Genomic DNA, 19855 nt, shown 5'->3' with positions numbered 1-19855 from the left:
TTAGCCTGTTGGAGCTTAAAGCAATATGCAGATTGTACAACCGTGTGAAGCTGATCAAATCAACCCTTGAAAGTAATTGGTAAAGCTCCTCATGTGCTTTTGAAAAATTAATCAAGACAGGTTTGGTGAACCTTGCTGAGAAAGTCTCTTTAGGACACATGACTTGGTTCCCACCGTATTGTCAAAGGAAAACCAGCTGCAAATCCCAAGGTGACCCATTTACCTCTCTTGGGTGGAGCATAATGACTTCTTAAACACTGCAAATAATTCTGCTGGTTTAGAAATCAATTTGGAGAATACAATTAAATGAAACTATTTGATCCTTCAGGTTTGAAAACCATCCATTTGACTCGCACAGTAACACTTTAATATGGAAACAGCCACCCTCATCTTCTAATGCCTTCAAACAATGTTCTAGGGGGATATGCTGTAGAAAGCAGTGCATACAGTGTTGCCTTTAAATCTCTCCAGGATTAGTCATGAGAATTGGTATTAAAATATTTCTTCCTCAAGCACTTATATTTTGCCTTTGACAGTGCCTTTATAAGGTCTTCTGCAGGATTCAGTAGGGAAGGCAGAGGCATTACAAATGGTGCCTCCAGTTTCACTGGACAACCAGTCTCCCCCACCCACCGCCTTCAAAGTTGCAGGGCCTGCTTGGAGCACAGGTATGGTCAGTGATGTTTTCAGCTCTCATTTCTTCAGATAAATGCCCAGAAATGGAATTTCTGGCTCATATGGTAGTTCTATTTTTAATTTTTGAAAGAACCTCCATACTGTTTTCCAAAGTGACTGCAGCAATTTCCATTCCCACCAATGGTGCACCACGTTTCCTTTTTCTCCACACTCACCAACACTATTCTTGTCTTTTTTGTAATAGTCATTCTAACAGGTGTGAGGTGGTAATTTCTCTGTGGATTTGATTTGCATTTCCCTGGTGATTAGTGATGCTGAGCACCTTTTCATGTAGCTGTTTGCCATCCCTATGTCTTTTTTGGAAGAATGTCTTTTCAGATCCTCCTCCCACTTTTTTAATCAGGTTGTTTGGCAGGTTTTTTTGCTGTTGAGTTGTATGAGTTCTTGGTATATTTTGGATATTAACCCCTTATCAGATGCACGATTTTCAGATATTTTCTCCCCTTCGCTAGGTTGCCTTTCACTTTGTTAATGGCTCCCTTTGCTGGCAGAAGCTCTCTAGTTTGACGTATAACACATTTTTGACCTCTGTAAAATTCTCAGGTGAAAACAGTAGGTCATAGTTTACACACTTCGTATTATGAGCAAGGTCACAAGTCAGGCTTTCAAAGGCACCTGTTTGTATTTTCTGTTCACATTATTTGCTCATTTTTCTTTTATTTTTTATACAGATGTAAAAAAGTCATCACTTCATTATGAATAACATCGTCTTTCATGATACAGTGTTGAAAAGTTATCTTTTATTTAACTTTTGAAGATTAAAAATGCTGTTAGGTGTATCAATATCATCTTTTATGATTTTGTAATTTTCATGTTACTTTAGGCTATCCCATTCTAAGATTATTTTTAAAAATTCTCCCATGCACTGGTACTTTTATGGCTTTTTCTATTAACATCTTTTATATCTCTGAGATTAACTTTGGTATAGAAATGAGTTAGGGATTCAGCTTGATTTTTCCCAGATGTCTCCAGTTTTCTCCAAGTCAATTACAGACTATTGTGTTCTTTCCCACTGTTTCCCTTTTTCATTTGACACTCAGCCACAGAGCTCCTCCTCTCCCTGGGAATTGGGTACCAGTTTCCTTGGGAACCAGGTACATTGTTCCACACTGTCCCCGCTCCCTTCTAAGGCCTTCACACAAAGGGTCTCCTCTTGTCTGGAAGCCTCCTTCTCTACCCCCCTTGACTTGCTGACTCCTCCTTATACTCAAGCCTCAGTTTAAATGTCACTTCCTCTAGGTTGGGTGTGAAATTACATGTCCCCAAATCACCCGCACTTCTTCCTCTTTGGTGCAATTATAGCCACAATAAAGCTCCAGTGCTTGATGGTCATTTCAGTATCCCTAGTGACCGCATCAGTACGTGACAGATAGTATGTGCTTAATAAATACGTATTGAGTTAATGCAGTCTACTTTTTCCCTCAGATTGGTTCTCCGCCTCACGCAGTGGTTGGGAGAATGACAGGGACCTGTGGTTCCCTAAGCGAGCCCTGAGTCCAGCCACGTGACTGTAATAAGGGCCACTCCCGTGGCCAGCCTGGCCCTCCAGACATGACTGGCTTTGACCCTGAAGATCCAGATTTGGAAGGTACATACGTACATCTTTGGCCTTTGCTCTGGGACTCTGTAACTTACTAATTTTCAGAAAAAGAAGCATTATGTTAGGGGAGTTTACTTGACCCAGTTTGATTTTTTTTCCCCCTTACTTTACCACCTTGGATGTGAGACCGTATGAATACAGTTAGTACTCAGAGAAGCTGCCACTTGCCACTTAGGATGTCACATGATTAATTTTTTCAACTTGGCCTTGGTACCTGTTGAATAAATAGTATCCCTGGTAATTTCTGTAGAACCAAATTCTGCTCTTGGGAACTCTAACACTAGCGTTAGAATAGTTGGAGGTAAAAATCAGCTGGGAAGAGAAAGAAGGAAGAAAATAATGTGAAAAAATGCAGGTTATTAGCAGAAATGCTTAGCTCTTGGTTCTCAAATATTTTAAATTCAGAAAAAGTTTCAAAATTCAAGTGCAATATTATCATCAACATAAATTAACATTTAATTAATTATGCACTCAGGGTATTGCTCTGAAGTGAGTTTAATTAACAAATAACTAGGTTTGGTAATATCTTGGCTGGATATCTCTATCCCCTTGAGAAGAGGAAGTTGAATAGTTGAAATAGCATGGTCTGATTGCAGCAGACCAAGATTATTCTGCTTCGTTCTTCAGTCTGCCCTTCCTTCTCTTTCCCAAGGGCAGATATGAACAAAACAATAACTTTCTAATTGTTCAGCACTCAATTTTCTGCCTAGCAAAGAATGTGTGGTTATACCAGTCCTCATAAAAACAAGATTATATCATTTAGATTTCAGTGCATATTAATCTTTACCTCATTTCCCTCAGTTTAAAAAAAAATGATTGTGAAAAATTTCAAACATTTACAAAGTACAGAGTAGTACAATGAACATCCTTGTATCCATCCATCCATTTTAACAGTTATCAACACTCTGCCATCTTGTTTAATCTATACCTCCATCCACTCGCCACCCACCATTCAATTATTTTTAAGATAGGTTTTATATATATTGAGATGCATAAATATTGACTGTACCACTTTGGCAAGATACATGCATGTAACCCAAATCACAAAGAAGACATACAAATGGACAACAAGCACGTGAAGAATGCTCAGCATCACAGAAATGCAAATCAAAGCCACGAGACATCATCTCGCACCTGTCAGAGTGGCTATCATTCAAAAAACAACAAATGACTAGTGTTGGCAAGGATGTGGAGAAAAGGAACCCTTGTGCACTGGTGGTAGGACTGTCAGCTCAGAGAAATAAGTCAGACGGAGAAAGACAAACACTGTATGACTTCACTTATATGTGGAATCTAAAAACCAAATGAACAAACATCAAAACAGAGTCATAAATACAGAGAACAAATAGGTGGTTTCCAGAGGGGAGGTGGGGGAGGGAGGGGAGAAATGATGTGGTATGACAGGAACTAACATAATGTTGCAGGTCAACCACAACATTTCAATAAATGCCCTCTCGTGAGATCGGTCCATCTGTCTTTGCGTGTAAGGTAAACAGTGGTCACCCTGACATCGTACAGAGGGTGCACTTCACAGGTTTCAGAATCAAACTTTAAAAGAACCATGTGTAATAAAAACAAATCACGATAATAAAAAATAAAACACAAATAAAAAACAAGTACATTGTAGAAAATACTGAAATGCAATTTATTTGCATTTACCAAATTTACCAAATGGTTAACTACAAAGGTACAATTTTTGCCTTGGAGTTCAAGGCGGTTTCATTTTTCAGCACAGTTACTTTTCTGATCATGTGCTGTCGTCAGCATCTTCTGTGTCTCCTCAGGATTCAACTGACCGTTCACGTTTTACACGTTTGTCCACCGGGGAGCCGTACCTTCCTCATGATCGCTGCAGCTCCGTGATACAACACGTCGTTGTCGTCATATGTTTGCGTAGTACCGATCCCGGTTCTGAAAGTCTCTGTGAGCGTGTCTTGCATACGTCTTGTTATGTGGGATCCTTCCGAAAGGTTCATGGTCATTGAAACAAGACTCAAAAACTTCATCAACAGCCTTCTGAGCGACTTCTTTGCTGATGTTCCGAACAGCTAGAATAGAAAGAATGGCTCTGTCTCGCACACAGGTCTAAGGAGAAAGAGGAGTGTGTGGCTTTAATTTTATAAAAAACTTAATCATGAAATATAACATTGTATATAATGTCTAAACCACAGTCAAAATTAATTTTCTCTCACATTGTTTCACTAATTTCTGTCATTCGAAAGAAGCAACATTAAATTATGGAGCATGTTCAGCTCAACCTGAAAGTATTTATGTGTAAGGATGACCTCCTCCCTCTCCTCATCTTTCCCAATAATATAAGCGGACGTCATTCTCGGAAGTTCTAGATGCTGCCTGCCAAACAATAGCTCCAAATTTACAAAACTATTTTTTTAAGTCTATAAATAAAGTTCTGGCTGAATTCTTTTTACTTTCAATAAATCTGAAATACACTTTACTCTGTGCCTCTCTCCCCTAACTCTGCGCTGACCAATGCTAGGTAGCTTTTCCTGGGAGGGGAACAGGAAACCACACATACATACACACAAAATTTGAAGCTGTCCTCATTTTTCAGGGAAAAAAAGAAAATCAAACAACTTTTTTCATCCTGATTGTTCTTTGCATGGGTATTTAATTCTCTACCTAGGAAAATAATTTACTTAATGCTACATAGTGATAGACTAGAATTTCTCAGTATTCTAGTATTTTAAGAAATGTAAGGTTGGCCATTCTAATTCTTGAAGAGCTTTAAATCCATCTCCTTCTCCACAGGCCCAAACTAAAAATCAAAATGGCATTCAACCCGTTCCTGAAAAACCACCAAACATGGATTCTGATGGCTGTGCACCCTGTCCATCACTGAGTTTTCTCTGTATGTGCCCAGTTTTACTCCAGCCTGATCAGCACATTCATGAATATAGGACTATAAATCAGTGCTTCTCAGCCTGACATCAAATGCCAATTTAAAAAATAAACCCCAGGTTTAGAGGAATAAGAAGGAGAAGAAGAACTGTCTAGAGCCATGACAGCAACTGCTGGAGAGAAGAAAGGTCTCCCCTCCAGGCAGTAACACGGTAGTAAAGATTTGTCTGCCTGCTGAGCCTCCAAGGTCAGGAGGCACAAGAGTAGGTCACAATTCAGATTAACTTATTTCCAGATGAAATACATTTCTGCTAAAAGTGTGCAGTTTTACAATGAGTCACTGTAACTGACGTTTGCATTTCTTGGGTACATGCTGCACAAACCCAGGGCCTCTTCTCCCCGCACCGGCTCCCGTCACCTCCACAGAAGCTCCGTCCAGCGCTAGTTCTCTTTGTTTTCTGCTGCTCTATCCAATGTAAGGAGCACAGACTTCTCTTTCAGACTCTGCGCCTCGGACCTCATGCTTTACCTGCCTCACCTCTTCTCTGGGATGTGCTGATGGGCACGCTACTTCCACCCTGCCCGCTGACAGCCAGAACACACAGCCCATTCAAACGCCACCCAGGCTGAATTTACAGATGAGCAGGGACTCGAAGCACAGAAGACACGCGGCACAAGACAAGCCAGTGACACTCCGCTGACTTGGCACAGCCTGAAGGCCTCACAGCCCAGTCTGAGTAGCCGCCCCTCCCCGGCCCAGGTTTGCCTTCCAGATCCCATTCACTAAGCTCACAGTTTCTCCCAATGGTTCGCTGTGACTGTCGGCCTTCCTCCCCAGAGCTGAGTTCCTCTCGCCTCTAGAGGACCCAGGGCCTCCCTGCTGTTGTTCCAAGCCTGTCCTTTTTGCATCTGGCTGCACCTGCTCTCCTGAGGCCCATGCAGCTCACAAACTGGCCCGGCAACCTCTGGCCATAGACAGCCTCCTCTGGCCATAGACAGCCTCCGACCGGCCTCTCTCCTGCGTGTGAACACAGAGCCCCTGGGCTGCTGCGGGCAGGACCGCCCACGTTCTCTATCAGTCCATGCGTTCTAAACCCCCTCTCCCCCGTCCATCGATCGTGGACCTTAAAAGCTTTCTAGCAGGATTATCTTGCCTCTAGTTTGCTTTTGTTTCTGTTCTGTGTTGTTTACAATATGTCCCTCAGCTCAGCTCATTATCATCAAGTCTGCGCCGACCCAAAGCTCTGCCGTCAGGTCACACAGCCGTAGGAGGCGCGCTACGACACAGGCACAGCCGGAGCTGAGTGCGGTCTGTTCTCAAGGGCGTCGCTCTCCTGTCTCGAGAGCGCTGTGCTGGTTTCATGTGTAAAGCCAGGTCTGCTGGGATAAAAGACCGGCTGTGACTTCACTTCTGTCCTTCATCTGCCCCACCCAGAAGTGTCCCAAGAGCGAGCCCACGCTCTCGTCACTATAAAACCCTCTCACTCAGTCATGGGGCCATGGCCTCGCCTACAATTTGACGGTGGAACTGAACTTCATCTACTTGGCTTAAGTGGTATACATTTTGTATTCTTTTCATAGAAGCAGTTTTGTCAAATTTCAAGTACTAAATGTACTTCTCATTTCTCTATTTGTTATTTCTACTCATAGCACTCTTGAGGGGAAATGATTTCAGGTGTTAGGTTTTACCTGGTGGTGTTGTTTAAATCCAAAATGTAACCTGAATATTTCATTGACAAGTGAGCAGTCGCCACTGAGGTTAGCAGCTCGAACCTACCACAAAGACAGAAGGCAAACAAAAAGAAAATAAGCACTTGTTTAATTGTAGAAGAATAAAAAATTGGCATGTTCTTCTGAGAGCAGAGTATCTGTAAGACTTAAATTTTTAACTCTACTGCCTTAAGTAGTTCCTAAGTTAAAAAAAAAAAAAGAGCAGATATCAACGAGCTATGCTAGACAACATCAAACACACAAGTGGCAATCACCTACCAAAAGGAATTTTCAGACCTTTACGCTGGAGCCTTACCTCTGGAACCTCAGCTGGACCTCTGAGTCAAAGACTGTGCTCTCTATACGATACAAGCACTTCTAGAAATTACCAAGAGGACTTCAGCAAAGTACTCTTCCAAAGATCTACAAATTGAGTTTCAATATGGGCGTAAAACTGAATACGGCAGTGGGGAAGGTATAGCTCAGTGGTAGAGTGTGTGCTTAGCATGTATGAGGTCCTGGGTTCAATCCCCAGTACCTCCATTACAAATAAATAAATAAGCCCAATTACCACCCCTCACCTCCCCACCAAAACCTGAATATATCAGTATCTAAGACACTTTTTAAGCACATGAACCTCCCAGGCCTCCTGGCCCAAGTCACTGAAACTGTCTTGGACCTTCCCTTAAGCCTGTGTAACTCTGTGACCTTCCGCCAGGGCCTGATTGGCCTATGAGAAATTAAGTGGTGCAAAGCAGCAAGAACATTCCAAACGGGTCATGCTATGAACACGACAGCCTGAAGTTAGGCCATATTTTCTAATTTGCTATATCTTTAAGATAAAAAGCAGCTTTAACTATCACCACTCCTATTCAACATAGTCTTGGAAGTCCTAGCCACAGCAATCAGGCAAGAAAGGGAAATAAAAGGTATTCAAATTGGAAAAGAAGAGGTAAAAGTGTCACTATATGCAGATGACATGATACTATATATAGAAAACCCTAAAAGGTCCACACAAAAACTACTAGAGCTGATCAAAGAATTCAGCAAGGAAGCAGGTTACAAGAACTATGTTCAAAAATCAGTTGCATTTCTTTACACTAACGATGAAATCAACAGGAAAAGAAAGTAAAGAAACAATCCCCTTTAAAATAGCACCCAAAGTAATAAAATACCTAGGAATAAATCTAACCAAGGAGGTGAAAGGCTTTTACACAGAAAACTATAAAACACTGATTAAGGAAATTAAAGAAGACTTAAAAAAATGGAAAGCTATCCCATGCTTCTGGAGTGGAAGAATCAATATTGTTTAAATGGTCACACTGCCCAAGGCAATCTACAGATTTAATGCAATCCCTATCAAATTACCCAGGACATATTTCACAGAACTAGAACAAATCATAATAAAATTTATATGGAACCACAAAAGACCTAGAATTGCCAAAGCATTACTGAAGAAAAAGAAAGAGGCTGGAGGAATAACTCTCCCAGATTTCAGACAATACTACAGAGCTACAGTCATCAAGACAGCATGGTATTGGTACAAAAACAGACATATAGACCAAAGGAACACAACAGAGAGCCCAGAAATGAACCCACAAACTTTTGGTCAACTCATCTTCAACAAAGGAGGCAAGAATATACAATGGAATAAAGACAGTCTCTTCAGCTAATGTTGTTGGGAAAACTGGACAGCAGCATGTAAAGCAATGAAGCTAGAACACTCCCTTACACCATACACAAAAATCAACTCAAAATGGATCAAAGACTTAAACATAAGACAAGAGACAATAAACCTCCTAGAAGAAAACATAGACAAAACATTATCTGACATACATCTCAAAAATGTTCTCCTAAGGCAGTCTACCCAAGCAATAGAAATAAAAGCAAGAATAAACAAATGGGACCTAATGAAACTTACAAGCTTCTGCACAGCAAAGGAAACCATAAGTAAAACAAAACAACAATCTATGGAATGAGAGAAAATTTTTCCAAATGAAACCGACAAAGGCTTGATCTCCAGAATATATAAGCAGCTCATACAACTTAATAAGAAAAAAACAAACAACCCAATCCAAAAATGGGCAGAAGACCTAAACAAGCAATTCTCCAAGGAAGAAATACAAACGATCAAAAGGCACATGAAAAAATGCTCAATATCACTAATTATCAGAGAAATGCAAATCAAAACTACAATGAGATATCACCAACACCAGTCAGAATGGCCATCATTCAAAAGTCCACAAATGACAAATGCTGGAGAGGCTGTGGAGAAAAGGGAACTCTCCTACACTGTTGGTGGGAATGCAGTTTGGTGCAGCCACTGTGGAAAACACTATGGAGATTCCTCAAAAGACTAGGAATAGAGAGAAGCAAGATGGTGGAGTAGAAGGATGCTTGTAGCTCACCCTCTCCCACAAATACACCAAAACTCACATCTATAGACCCACTCAGCCAACCAGAGCACCTACCAAACTCTGACAGAACATCGCCCTCTTCAAAAGGCAAAGATGCCAAAAATCTGGTAGGAGAAAAGGAAAAAAGGATGAAGAAAAAACAAAACAGTGTGGGACCAGTCCCGCGGGGAGGGAATGGCAAAGGAGGAATAGTGCTGATTCGCTGGGTCTCCCTTCTCCAATGGAGAGGCCAACAGGACAGAGGGGGAGCCTCCAAGGCTCAGATCTGCTCCGAGCACCCCTTGACCAACAGAACTAAGTTAAATGGGCACAAAGGGTCCCCACGACACCCAGCCCGAGACGCAAGCCAGCAGCTGGGGGCCGGGACAGGCTGCCTGAGCCAGGCGGAGGACTGGGGCGGCTGCACTGAGGTGGCCCCGGGGGACTGCAGGGGGCTGCGTGCCATGGTTGGGAGGAGATACAGAGCAGAACAACCACGGTCTCCCATAAATTGTGAAAAAAGCAAAGCAACATGGCTAGTGTGCCCTGGGGGGAGGAGCACCACAGCCTTTGTGTCCTCAGACCCGTGACGCTGTTACTGGAGCTTCATGTGAGAAGAGAGGCGGGCGCAGCCACAGCCGCCATCTCCTCCTGTGTGCAATGCCCAGGCAGGGGCGGGTCCGAGACCTGAATCCGCACTGGGGGCTCCGCAACCTCCTAGGCAGGACTGAGACTTGTTTACAGCCCGAGGCAGATAGGATCTTTCTGCTCTGGCACCTCAGAGAACTTGTGCCGCAAAGGCAAACAAGGAGCTGAGATTTGGCACAGAGCTGGGGCAGGGCTGTTCCGCGGTCTTCCCCAAGCCTGCCTACAGAGCACTGACCCAAGGCAGAGCGGGCAGCTGCACAGAGCAGCGGACCGACAGGCTCCAGGAGAGGGCGGGCAGCCACCCACCTTCCTGGCAGGAACACAGCACCTTACCACGGTGCTGGGCAGAGTGCAGCATCTGACTGCAGCATCGGGAGGGGGAGTGACCCACCCGCCCACCGGCCACAGTGCCAGAGAGATATGAGCAAGATGAAGAAGAAGAGGAACTACTCCTAATTAAAAGAGCAAGAGAAATCCCCTGAAAGCACAAGCAAGGAAATAGACATTGATGGCCCACTAGATCAAGATTTCAAAAAAGGAGTGATCAAAGTACTGAAGGAACTAAAAGAAATAGTCTTTAGACTATAAAATATGTCAAAATTAAATAGAAGCTATAAAGAAGAACCAAGCAGAATTAGTAAACACATTGGCTGAGATGAGAGCTGAACTAAAGGCTGTGCAAAGCAGACTAGATAATTCAGAGGAATGAATAAGTGACCTAGAAGACAGGACAACAGAAAGCACCCAATCAGAACAGCTGAAAGAAAAACAAATGAAAAACAATGAAAACAATATAAGAGACCTATGGGATAATATAAAGCATGCCCATCTACACATAACAGGGGTCCCAGAAGGGGAAGAAAGAACAAAGGGGATTGAAAAGGTATTTGAAAAAGTCGTGACGGCAAACTTCCCAAAGTTAAAGAAGGAATCAGATATCCTAGTACAGGAGGCTCAGAGGATCCCAAACAGGAAGAACCCAAACAGACCCACACCAAGACACACCATAATCCAGATGGCCAGAGTCAAGGATAAAGAAATGATCCTGAAGGCAGCAAGAGAAAAACAAATTCTGAGTTACAAGAGAACCCTCATAAGGCTCTCAGCTGATTTCTCGACACAAACACTACAGGCCAGAAGGGCAAGATATATTCAAAGTCCTGAATGAAAAAAAGATGCAGCCTAGGATACTCTATCCAGCAAGGGTATCCTTCAGAATAGAAGGAAAGATAAAGAACTTCACAGAGACAAGCAAAAACTGAAAGAGTTTAGCAACACTAAACCCATTCTAAAAGAAATGTTTCTAAATAGAAAAGAACCAAGATGCTACAAAAATGAGAAACTCATAACTGGAAAGGAGATAACTGCCATGAATTCCAAATAGAATAAACACAGAATTGTAAAAGAAGACATCTAAATCACTAAGAGTGGGAGAGGGAAGCAAGGAAAGCCACTGTGGAAAACAGGATGGAGATTCCTCAAAAGATTAGGAATAGACCTACCATAGGACCCAGAAATTCCACTCCTGGGCATATATCCAGAAGGAACCCTACTTCAAAATGACACCTACACCCCAATGTTCATAGCAGCACTATTTACAATAGCCAAGACATGGAAACAGCCTAAATGTCCATCAACAGGTGACTGGATAAAGAAGAGGTGGTATATTTATACGATGGAATACTAGTCAGCCACAAAAAATGACATCATGATGCCATTTGCAGCAACATGGATGTTCCTGGAGAATGTCATTCTAAGTGAAGTAAGCCAGAAAGAGAAATACCATATGAGATCACTCATATGTGGAATCTAAAAAAAAAAAAAAAAAGAACATAAATACAAAATAGAAACACTCATAGACATAGAATACAAACCTATGGTTGCCAAGGGGCAGGGGGTGGGAAGGGATAGACTGGGAGTTCAAAATTTGTAGATACTGACAGGCCTATGTAGAATAGATAAACAAGATTATACTATATAGCACAGGGAAATATATACAAGATTCTGTGGTAGCTCACAGCACAAAAACATGTGACAATGAATATATGTATGTTAATGTATAACTGAAAAATTGTGCTCTACACTGGAATTTGATACAACATTGTAAAATGATTATAACTCAATAAAAAAATGTTAAAAAAAAAAAGAGCAGCTTTAATTGTTGAAATGTCGTGGAATTACTCACACAGATTCTACAGCCAACCCGGCCACGTTTTTGCTCATTCACTGCAATCAGAATGGCCTATTTCTTGTTACTTCTATAATAACATGGCTGCGTTCCTCTGAGGAGCTCGAAGGACTTAACACACTTTAACTAGCTAACCGGCATTAATTCTCCTAACACCCAAGAGAGATAAATATTTAAAAAGTCAGGTTTCAGTCTTCTCTACAAATAATGAGTCATAATTAGATGCAGTGGGGCTGTTTATTAATTTCAAGGGAAAGAGAAAATAATCTTAAGTTATCAAGTATAAGCCTGGAATTTATATTAGTTTTTTTAACTTCTCAGGACACTGTACTCTTGAATCAATGAAATGCAAGTATGAAATACAAATGTCTCTCTAGGAGGATATACATGTGCACTTTGGAGAGCAATCCAAAATGCTTAGTAATGAATAGCTTTCTATGCTGTGTTTTTTGAGACTAAATGTTTTACTCCAGGGAAGGCAAGAAGCTTTACCTACGGAAGGCAGCACAGCAAACCAGTCAAGAACCTTGGTTGTAATCCTGCCTCTGCCACTTACTGCCTACGGGGAATCGAAACAACCTCACTTGCACATAGAACACGGGGATCACAGTGGCCACCTCAACGGGCCATTGTGAGGGTTACATAAAATCCACAAACAGAGCAGGTTTGGCACACAGCCCTCAGTAAATGTTAACTATATTTTTTATATTATATGGTTTATTCCATAGGAAAAATAGTTTATTGTTATAATTAAAGTCATCACTACAATTAGGATTTAAAGGTTACATTTAAGACAATCCTAAAGATACTTAAAATGTCTCTTATATCTAAAAAATTGTATGCAATAGTTAAAATGGTTAAAATAGTAAAAACGGAAATTCAAGACTAATGTGGAATTATGACAAGGAAAGGAATGCATTTAAATAAATCACACTTGAATAAAAAGTTCAAACACACAGTGTTCCGGGGGAAAGAAGGTATCTTCTACCACAGAACTTACCTCAGAGCAGGCCAAATGTCGGACGTTGGTGAACCAGTCGACGTGCGCGCGACAATGATCAAACGCGTGAACGAGCTCGTGGGTGACCACTCTGCTCATGTGGGCCTGGTTACGGATATTATTCTGGCACAAAACAATCTAAGAGGCACCGAAACAAGAGAGGTTCCATTATCTCTAAAGTCTCCTCTCATCTCGTGGATTCCACCTTCTCTCTCACCTGAGGGGCTCCTCCGCTTGGAGTGCCTCCACCCTCTTGTCTGCAAACCCCACACCAACCCATCCAGCCGGGCCTGGTCCTAACCGAAGGGGCCCCGTCGAGCCTTCCCCAGTGCCTCACTTCCCCTTCTCCGCTCTCTGGACTTCCGCAGCACTTGGCTTAGGGACATTTATTCACATACCATCCTCACTGGGTTCACCGTACCAGTCTGTCCTGGGCTCCACAGCCTTACAATTAAGAGAGCGGACTTTGGAATGAAGCAGGGAGGTTCAGACCCCAGCCCCGCCCCTCTCTAATTCAGCGACCTTGGGCAAGGTTCTTAGGCTTTCTGTGCCTCAGTTTCCTCAACTACAAAAAGGAGACAATCAAAGCACCCACCTTACAGAATTATGAGAATTAAATGAGAATACATGTAAAATGCTCCTTATCAAGTATCTGAATGAGGAATGAATCAAGAGTGAATGACCACCACTGTCCCATTCTACTAGAATTGCCAGGAAAAGTCCTCACTTCAGAAAGAAGTGCAAAAAGCCAACAGCACACGGGGCAGGACCCTATAAGAATAATACAGACGTGAGGGATCCTAATGATAATAGTTTCCACTTATTGTGAATTTACTGTGTGAAGATGCTAGGATATGTGCCATATACTTTATAAACATTCATTCAACATTCATTTACTCAACTAATATTTACCCAGACCTATTAGATTTATCATCTGCTAATGGAGATAGACATTAATCAAATGTGTAAACACGTGCAATGACAGCTGTCACAAAGAAAAAGCCAGCCTGTCAGGAGCACATACAGTGAGAGTACCCGACCCGCTCTGGAGGGTTGGGAAAGGTTTCTCTGCAGAAGGAATGTGGGAACTGGGCTCTAGCAGATGAATAGGAGTTACATTTGAGGAGAGGGGAAGAGAGCATTCCAGACAGACAGAACAACATGTGCAACAGGGCGGGGGACAGCTGAGGGAACAGAGCATTTGAGGAGCTGAAAGCAGGCCTGTAATGCTGAAGCACAGAGTTGGAGGCGGCGGGCAAGACGTTAGGCTGGTGAGGTCAGCAGGGGCCAAATCATTCTTCTGACAACAGTGGGAAGTCACTGAATGGAAGTGGTGAAACAGGCGTGTTTTTGTTTCATTTTGTTTTTACCCTTTTGACCACAGTTGGAAAAACAAGCAAAAGATGATTAAAACTGGAAGCAGAGAGACTAGTTGAAGGCAAAGGAACTATTCTAGACAAGAGATGACAGTACACGAGCTAGGACGATGGGAGCCTTAAAAGGTAAGAGGAGACAGACTATTTAGGAGACTGGACAAAATTTGGTGATGGATAGAATATGGGAAGGGAATCAGAAAGGATGACCCCTAAATTTCTGGCTTGGGTAATAGGACGAAGAATGGCACCATTCACGGAGATACACAAAACTAAAAGACCAGGTTGGGCGGGGATGGAGGATGGTAAAAGTCACCAATGTGGACTTGGACATGTCAGGTCTGAGGTGCCTGTAAGACATCCAAGTGTAGGTGTTCAGTGAACGCCCTGGCTATGTGGATGCGGCATTCCAGAGAGCTCTGACCTACAAAAGTGACAGAGGTCCCCTTGGCAGAGCACAGAGCAAGAAGAGAAGAGGGTGTAACAGCAAGGGTTACGGGACTTTGACACGTAAGGGCTGGCAGAGGAAGGTGAGCTAGCAAAGGAGCAACCCCGAGAGTGTTGTACACAGGAAACCAAGGCAAGAAACTGGCATCAGCTGTTAAAGTCATGGGTACGCATGTGATGTGACCCCACAATTCCACTCCAGGTGGACTCCGAGGAGCAGCTCTCACCCACGTGCACCAGGGGAGAAGGCGAAGAACGCTCATGGCAGCACTGTTCACAATCACAAAGTTGGAAGCAGTCGGTATTAGACGGGCTAACCTCTAGTACAGACATAGCACAGAATAATATGCAACATTGAAACTAAATAAACCAGAGGGACACACAGCACAGAAGAACCTCACAATGTTGAACAAAAGAATTAAGTTGAAGACTATATCTTCTGGGATTTCATAAAATGACAAAGTATTATGTATGACTCTAAGTATAAAGCTGAAAAGCAGGTAACTAAATAACACGTTGCCGGACTGTATACAGAGATGCTAAGACCACAGAGAGGCAGGGGATGATTATCACGGAGGTCAGAATCAGGAAGGGAGGACGAATGTGATCCAAGCAGGCAACACAGGCTTCTGAAGTCCTGGCAACGTTCCATTTCTCAAATCTGGGTGGCGGTTACACAGATGTTCATTTTATTATTATGACCGGGAGCGCACGTCTAGGTTTTTTTTAACTCTTCTATATGAATGAGATACTTCACAACAAAATTTTTAATTTAAAAGAGAAGAACAGAGTGTCCAACTGTGTGTAACACTGTTGAGAAGTAAGCTGAAGATTCAAAGCGTCCACTCTATTTAAGCCCAGAAGGGGATGAAGCTACCACGACTCACCCTGGGAGCGGCAGGTGCTGTGATTATCGACTGACAAATGAGGAAGCTGAGAATAAGACAAACCACTTGCCCGAGCACCACCGCTAACAAGCAGGGGAACCAGGATTTGAACTCACAGTCTGCCTGACTCCAGCACTCAGACGTCCCAGCCCTCTGCTGTAGCGCTCTCTCCCATGCTCACTGGGAAACAGCTACGCACAACCAAAGTGCACATAAAATCCCCCAGCACGGAACAGTTAGGTGCAAACGCCTGTTACATATTCATAACGGAAACAGTTCTTTATAACACTTTCATCTACCCTCATCACGTGACACATCCATCTACCCCTCAAGACTCTATCAAAACCCTCCAGGGACTTAAGACTAGTAATAACATTTACTGAATGCTCACTCTGCTTACTATGGTAAGCACTTTACAAGAGAAATCTCATTTAATTCTCATAACCATTCTGTAAGATAGATACAATTATTACCCACATTTTACGGATGAGAAAACACCCTCCCCTCATCAACAGTCTTCAAAGGTGTATCACTTCTCACCAGGCAAAGGTGAAACTCTTTAGCTTAGCCTTCAGAGCCTCCCAGCATACAGCTATCTTTCTTTCCAATCCTGCCTCTCCCCGCTCCCCTGCATCCCTGCCCTCCAGCTGGACTACACCACATGCCACTCCCCACATACACCCTGTGCGCTCCCAGCACGTCACCTGTGTTCATGCTACCCCTGCTTTGGGCAACAGTCTCTGCCCTCTTTGCCCCTGAAGAGGCTTTACATCCTCTAGCCGAATCTACTGGTATCTTTCAGTCAATCACGTCACTGTCCCAAATTGGTAACCACACCCATTTAAGAGTTTAACCTGCCTCGATTTTTATCACTGTCTGCATTCATGTCTTGGCTCCCCCATAAGAATGCAGGCGCCTTAAGAGTAAGGATCACACGACCTCATTTTTTGAATCCCACACAAAGTCCACCAAACAGAATGCCCAGCTTGTGGAAGGCGCTCAGCAAATATCAGGAGGGAGAACCGGAGGAAAGAAAGCAACTCAAGTAAAGTGCCTACCTGAGACACTGAAGCGTCAAAGCCTCCACTGACATTCCCATTACAATCTTCACAAGAAAAGTGCCTTTCTTTGTTAACAGCACTAGAAGGCAAGAATGGATTAGAGAGACAACGTCCAGAAGTGGGGTCCACGGGGCACAGGGGACCCGGATCCTACATCCCTCCACTGCTGCCACATATGACACCTTGGGAAAGCAACTTAACACCTTCAGGACTCAGGTCTCTCGTCTGTAAAATGAGGTAACTCTCTCTGCAAACTCTATCCCAGTTCAAATTCTATGCCATGATTCCATAAAGCATTTGGTCGACTAATTAAGACTTTACTGGAAATACACTGGAGTATCTGCCCTCGGGCCAGAATGTTAAGTAGTGGACCTCAGAAGTCACTCTTCTGATGCTCTCGAAGTTAAACACACCTGGAAGGCTCCTGCACACATAACAAACTGAGATTTCTTCCCCACTAAGGACAGTGCTGGGGGTGGCGTGGTGGAAGAGCCAGGTTTGGTAATTACTTACAAGGAAATGTTAAGTCCTGTCTTTCCTAGATACCTGAGGTGAATGGTAGAGCCAGACACATGGAGTTAGGGCACAAGAGGTCTAGAAAGAACAGGCCTGCCTGGAGAGAGTGCAGCCACTCACCACCACCTACCATATGGCAAGGGCCTGGCGGTCTGAAGTAGTTTCAGTTTTTTATTTTTTGGTTTTTAGCAGCCAGAATATAGAGCAGCACCTCAAAAAGATTTACTTACCAACCCGAATACTTCATGGCATCAAGCAGAAGTTTGACATATGGATCTAGAAAGATATTGTTTCAATTACATATGCTATTTAGAACAAATAGCACCAACCAAGTTATTCAAATAGCAGTAAAAGATATTACCAAAATGTATCTCACAAATCTTAGTGAAGTAATACTATCTTAAAATTGACAAAAATGAATGTAAAAAGACAAACTTAAATTAACATAAAAGCAAGTCTTTAATGAAATGAGACACTAATACAAATACCAAGATGGGTACCACCGAACATCTTAGATAATATCAAATATACCTTCCAGTTAAATGATCAAACACAATGTATTAAAGTATACACCAAAAGACTAAGGGAATCTGGGCCACAGCCACAGAAATAAGCAGCAGCATAGAATCCAGGTTGTCTGTCCTGGTCCATATGCAGCGTCCCATTCTGAGTACAGTACCACACTCTAAACAGGACCTGCCAACTGCAGCTCTTCCTGGGGGGAAAGTGACTGGAAGAGCACAGGACTATACTGGAAGCAAGAAAGGGATTTGTGGATTTGGAAAAGAGAAAGAACTAGGAATGGTAGCTTTAAGTATTTGAAAGGGCGCCTTAGGGGAACAGAGTCAGTCAGCATTTCTTCAGAGGACAGAACAAGGACCAAAGGGTAGAAGTTACATGGGGCAGATTTCAACTCAGCGTGAGAAAGGATTTTTCCAACAATTAAAGCTGTCGGTACAACAGCAAGGTAGCCCCAAAGAGCCTCAGAGAACAGAACACCTGTTCCAGCAGAGGTGTGCAAACACTCTGGTCAGTGGTGGGGGTGGAAAGGCCTGGACAACTCCCGAGGGTCCTCCATTTCTAAGAGCCTATGAGCCTGGGACAATTACAGCAAACTACGACAAACCCAAATGTCTCTAGTACCAACTTTCATACAGAAGTCTTGTCTGAGAGTACAAATGCACAGCAACTTAAATGACACAAGGGAAAAAATAGGAAAAGAAAGAAACCAAGTTTGTTCGCTTTTTTAAAGTGCTGAAAAGCAACAACAGACGAGGAAAAGGCAGTGCGGGATGAGAAAGCCAGGCATAGTTACTGCTTTACTAGTCTGCCCCCTCTTAAATGATAGTGTTAATAGTAAAACAGGTAGTAGTGGTAAGTATTTTTAGTGTATATCGGGTGTTAGGCACCATATCAAGTACATTATTATTCAAGCAACAAAGTTTTACAAAGTTGAAGTGGCTCCAAAAGTCTACAGTTCCCCCACTTTAAAAAATTTTTTTTTTCCTCAGGAAGCACAGTCGTTTGGTACTTCAAAAAGGACCTGCAGTATTTAGAACTGATTTGATTTTGAGAAAAAGAAAACAAAGATCTCCCATGAGGCCTGGGTTCTCCCACCATACCCGCCCCAGGGATAGGATTTTAAAGCTGCAGGTTGATGCTTTAATACCAACAGGTTCTCCCAGCATCCCTCCTCTTGAGAGGATAAGGTGGGTTAATTCCTCCTGATGCTCAAGTTTAGCCCCTCACCCTCCTCACATCCTGTCTCAGCTCTTCCTCCACTTTGCTGCTCCTCCGCTGTAAGAACAGCTACCCTTTCTTTACGCAGCTCCTGATATGCTGGCACTTTACACTTGTAAATTCTATTCCTCATGACAAGGCTTAAAGAGATATTTTTAGCCTCCCTCCTCCCTTTTTTTGTTTTGTTTTTTGTTTGTTTTGCAGATGAGGATAGAGGAGATCATGGAGTTAAATCACTCTTCCAAACCTAACAAGGAAAGGGACCAGAATTTGAACCCATGTCTAATTCTGCAGCCCATGTTTTCCACTGCATTCCACTTTGAAACATCTTAAAGGCAGAGTCCTAACTCATCTCTGTATTCTCCCATACCAGAACCTAGGAGGCGTTCAATACATCCTTCCAAAGTAAATACAATGTCACCATTCCGCTATTTCCTTTCCTCCTCCCACCTCCCTTGATTCCCTAGATGCACAGAGTCGCAGCAAGGCTGGAAAATCTTTGGGTGGTTGATTTTTGAATTGCGACTGGCCCCAGCTATGAAATAATAACGCTGCTTTGGGACAAATAAGTTTAAGTCTTTGATTTTCTAAATGTATCGAAAGTAAACTTAGGACGTCTATGGCAACGTAAGAGTGTTAAGGAATCTCTGGGACAACGTCCCTGGGACTGGAGAGAAGTTGGTCAGCAGGTGGTATTCCTATTTAACCCACAGCAGTGGTTCTTAACCTTTGGG

General features: G+C 42.8%; 1 protein-coding gene across 4 annotated transcripts in view; it reads right to left on the bottom strand.

Moving 5' to 3' along the window:
• Positions 1–3964: 3964 nt before the first annotated feature.
• Positions 3965–19855, bottom strand: part of LOC140700343 (mitochondrial inner membrane protease ATP23 homolog) — a 193173-nt gene continuing 177282 nt past the window's right edge. For 3 of the 4 annotated variants that reach the window (XM_072973847.1, XM_072973846.1, XM_072973848.1), the window contains 5 exons: positions 17612–17657; positions 16863–16944; positions 13098–13235; positions 6845–6928; positions 3965–4344 (listed from right to left, as the gene is read on the bottom strand). In XM_072973847.1, the coding sequence (XP_072829948.1) occupies positions 4096–4344; positions 6845–6928; positions 13098–13235; positions 16863–16944; positions 17612–17657 (599 nt within the window). In that variant the 3' untranslated portion in view covers positions 3965–4095. Of the gene's footprint in view, positions 4382–6844; positions 6929–13097; positions 13236–16862; positions 16945–17611; positions 17658–19855 lie in introns of all 4 variants that reach the window. The other variant, XM_072973845.1, reaches the window with a different exon arrangement.

Source organism: Vicugna pacos, chromosome 12, assembly GCF_048564905.1.
Source record: "Vicugna pacos chromosome 12, VicPac4, whole genome shotgun sequence".
Taxonomy (NCBI): Eukaryota; Metazoa; Chordata; class Mammalia; order Artiodactyla; family Camelidae; genus Vicugna; species Vicugna pacos.
The sequence above is the reverse complement of the archived record's forward strand: the minus strand, read 5'-3'. Positions and strand labels throughout refer to the sequence as shown.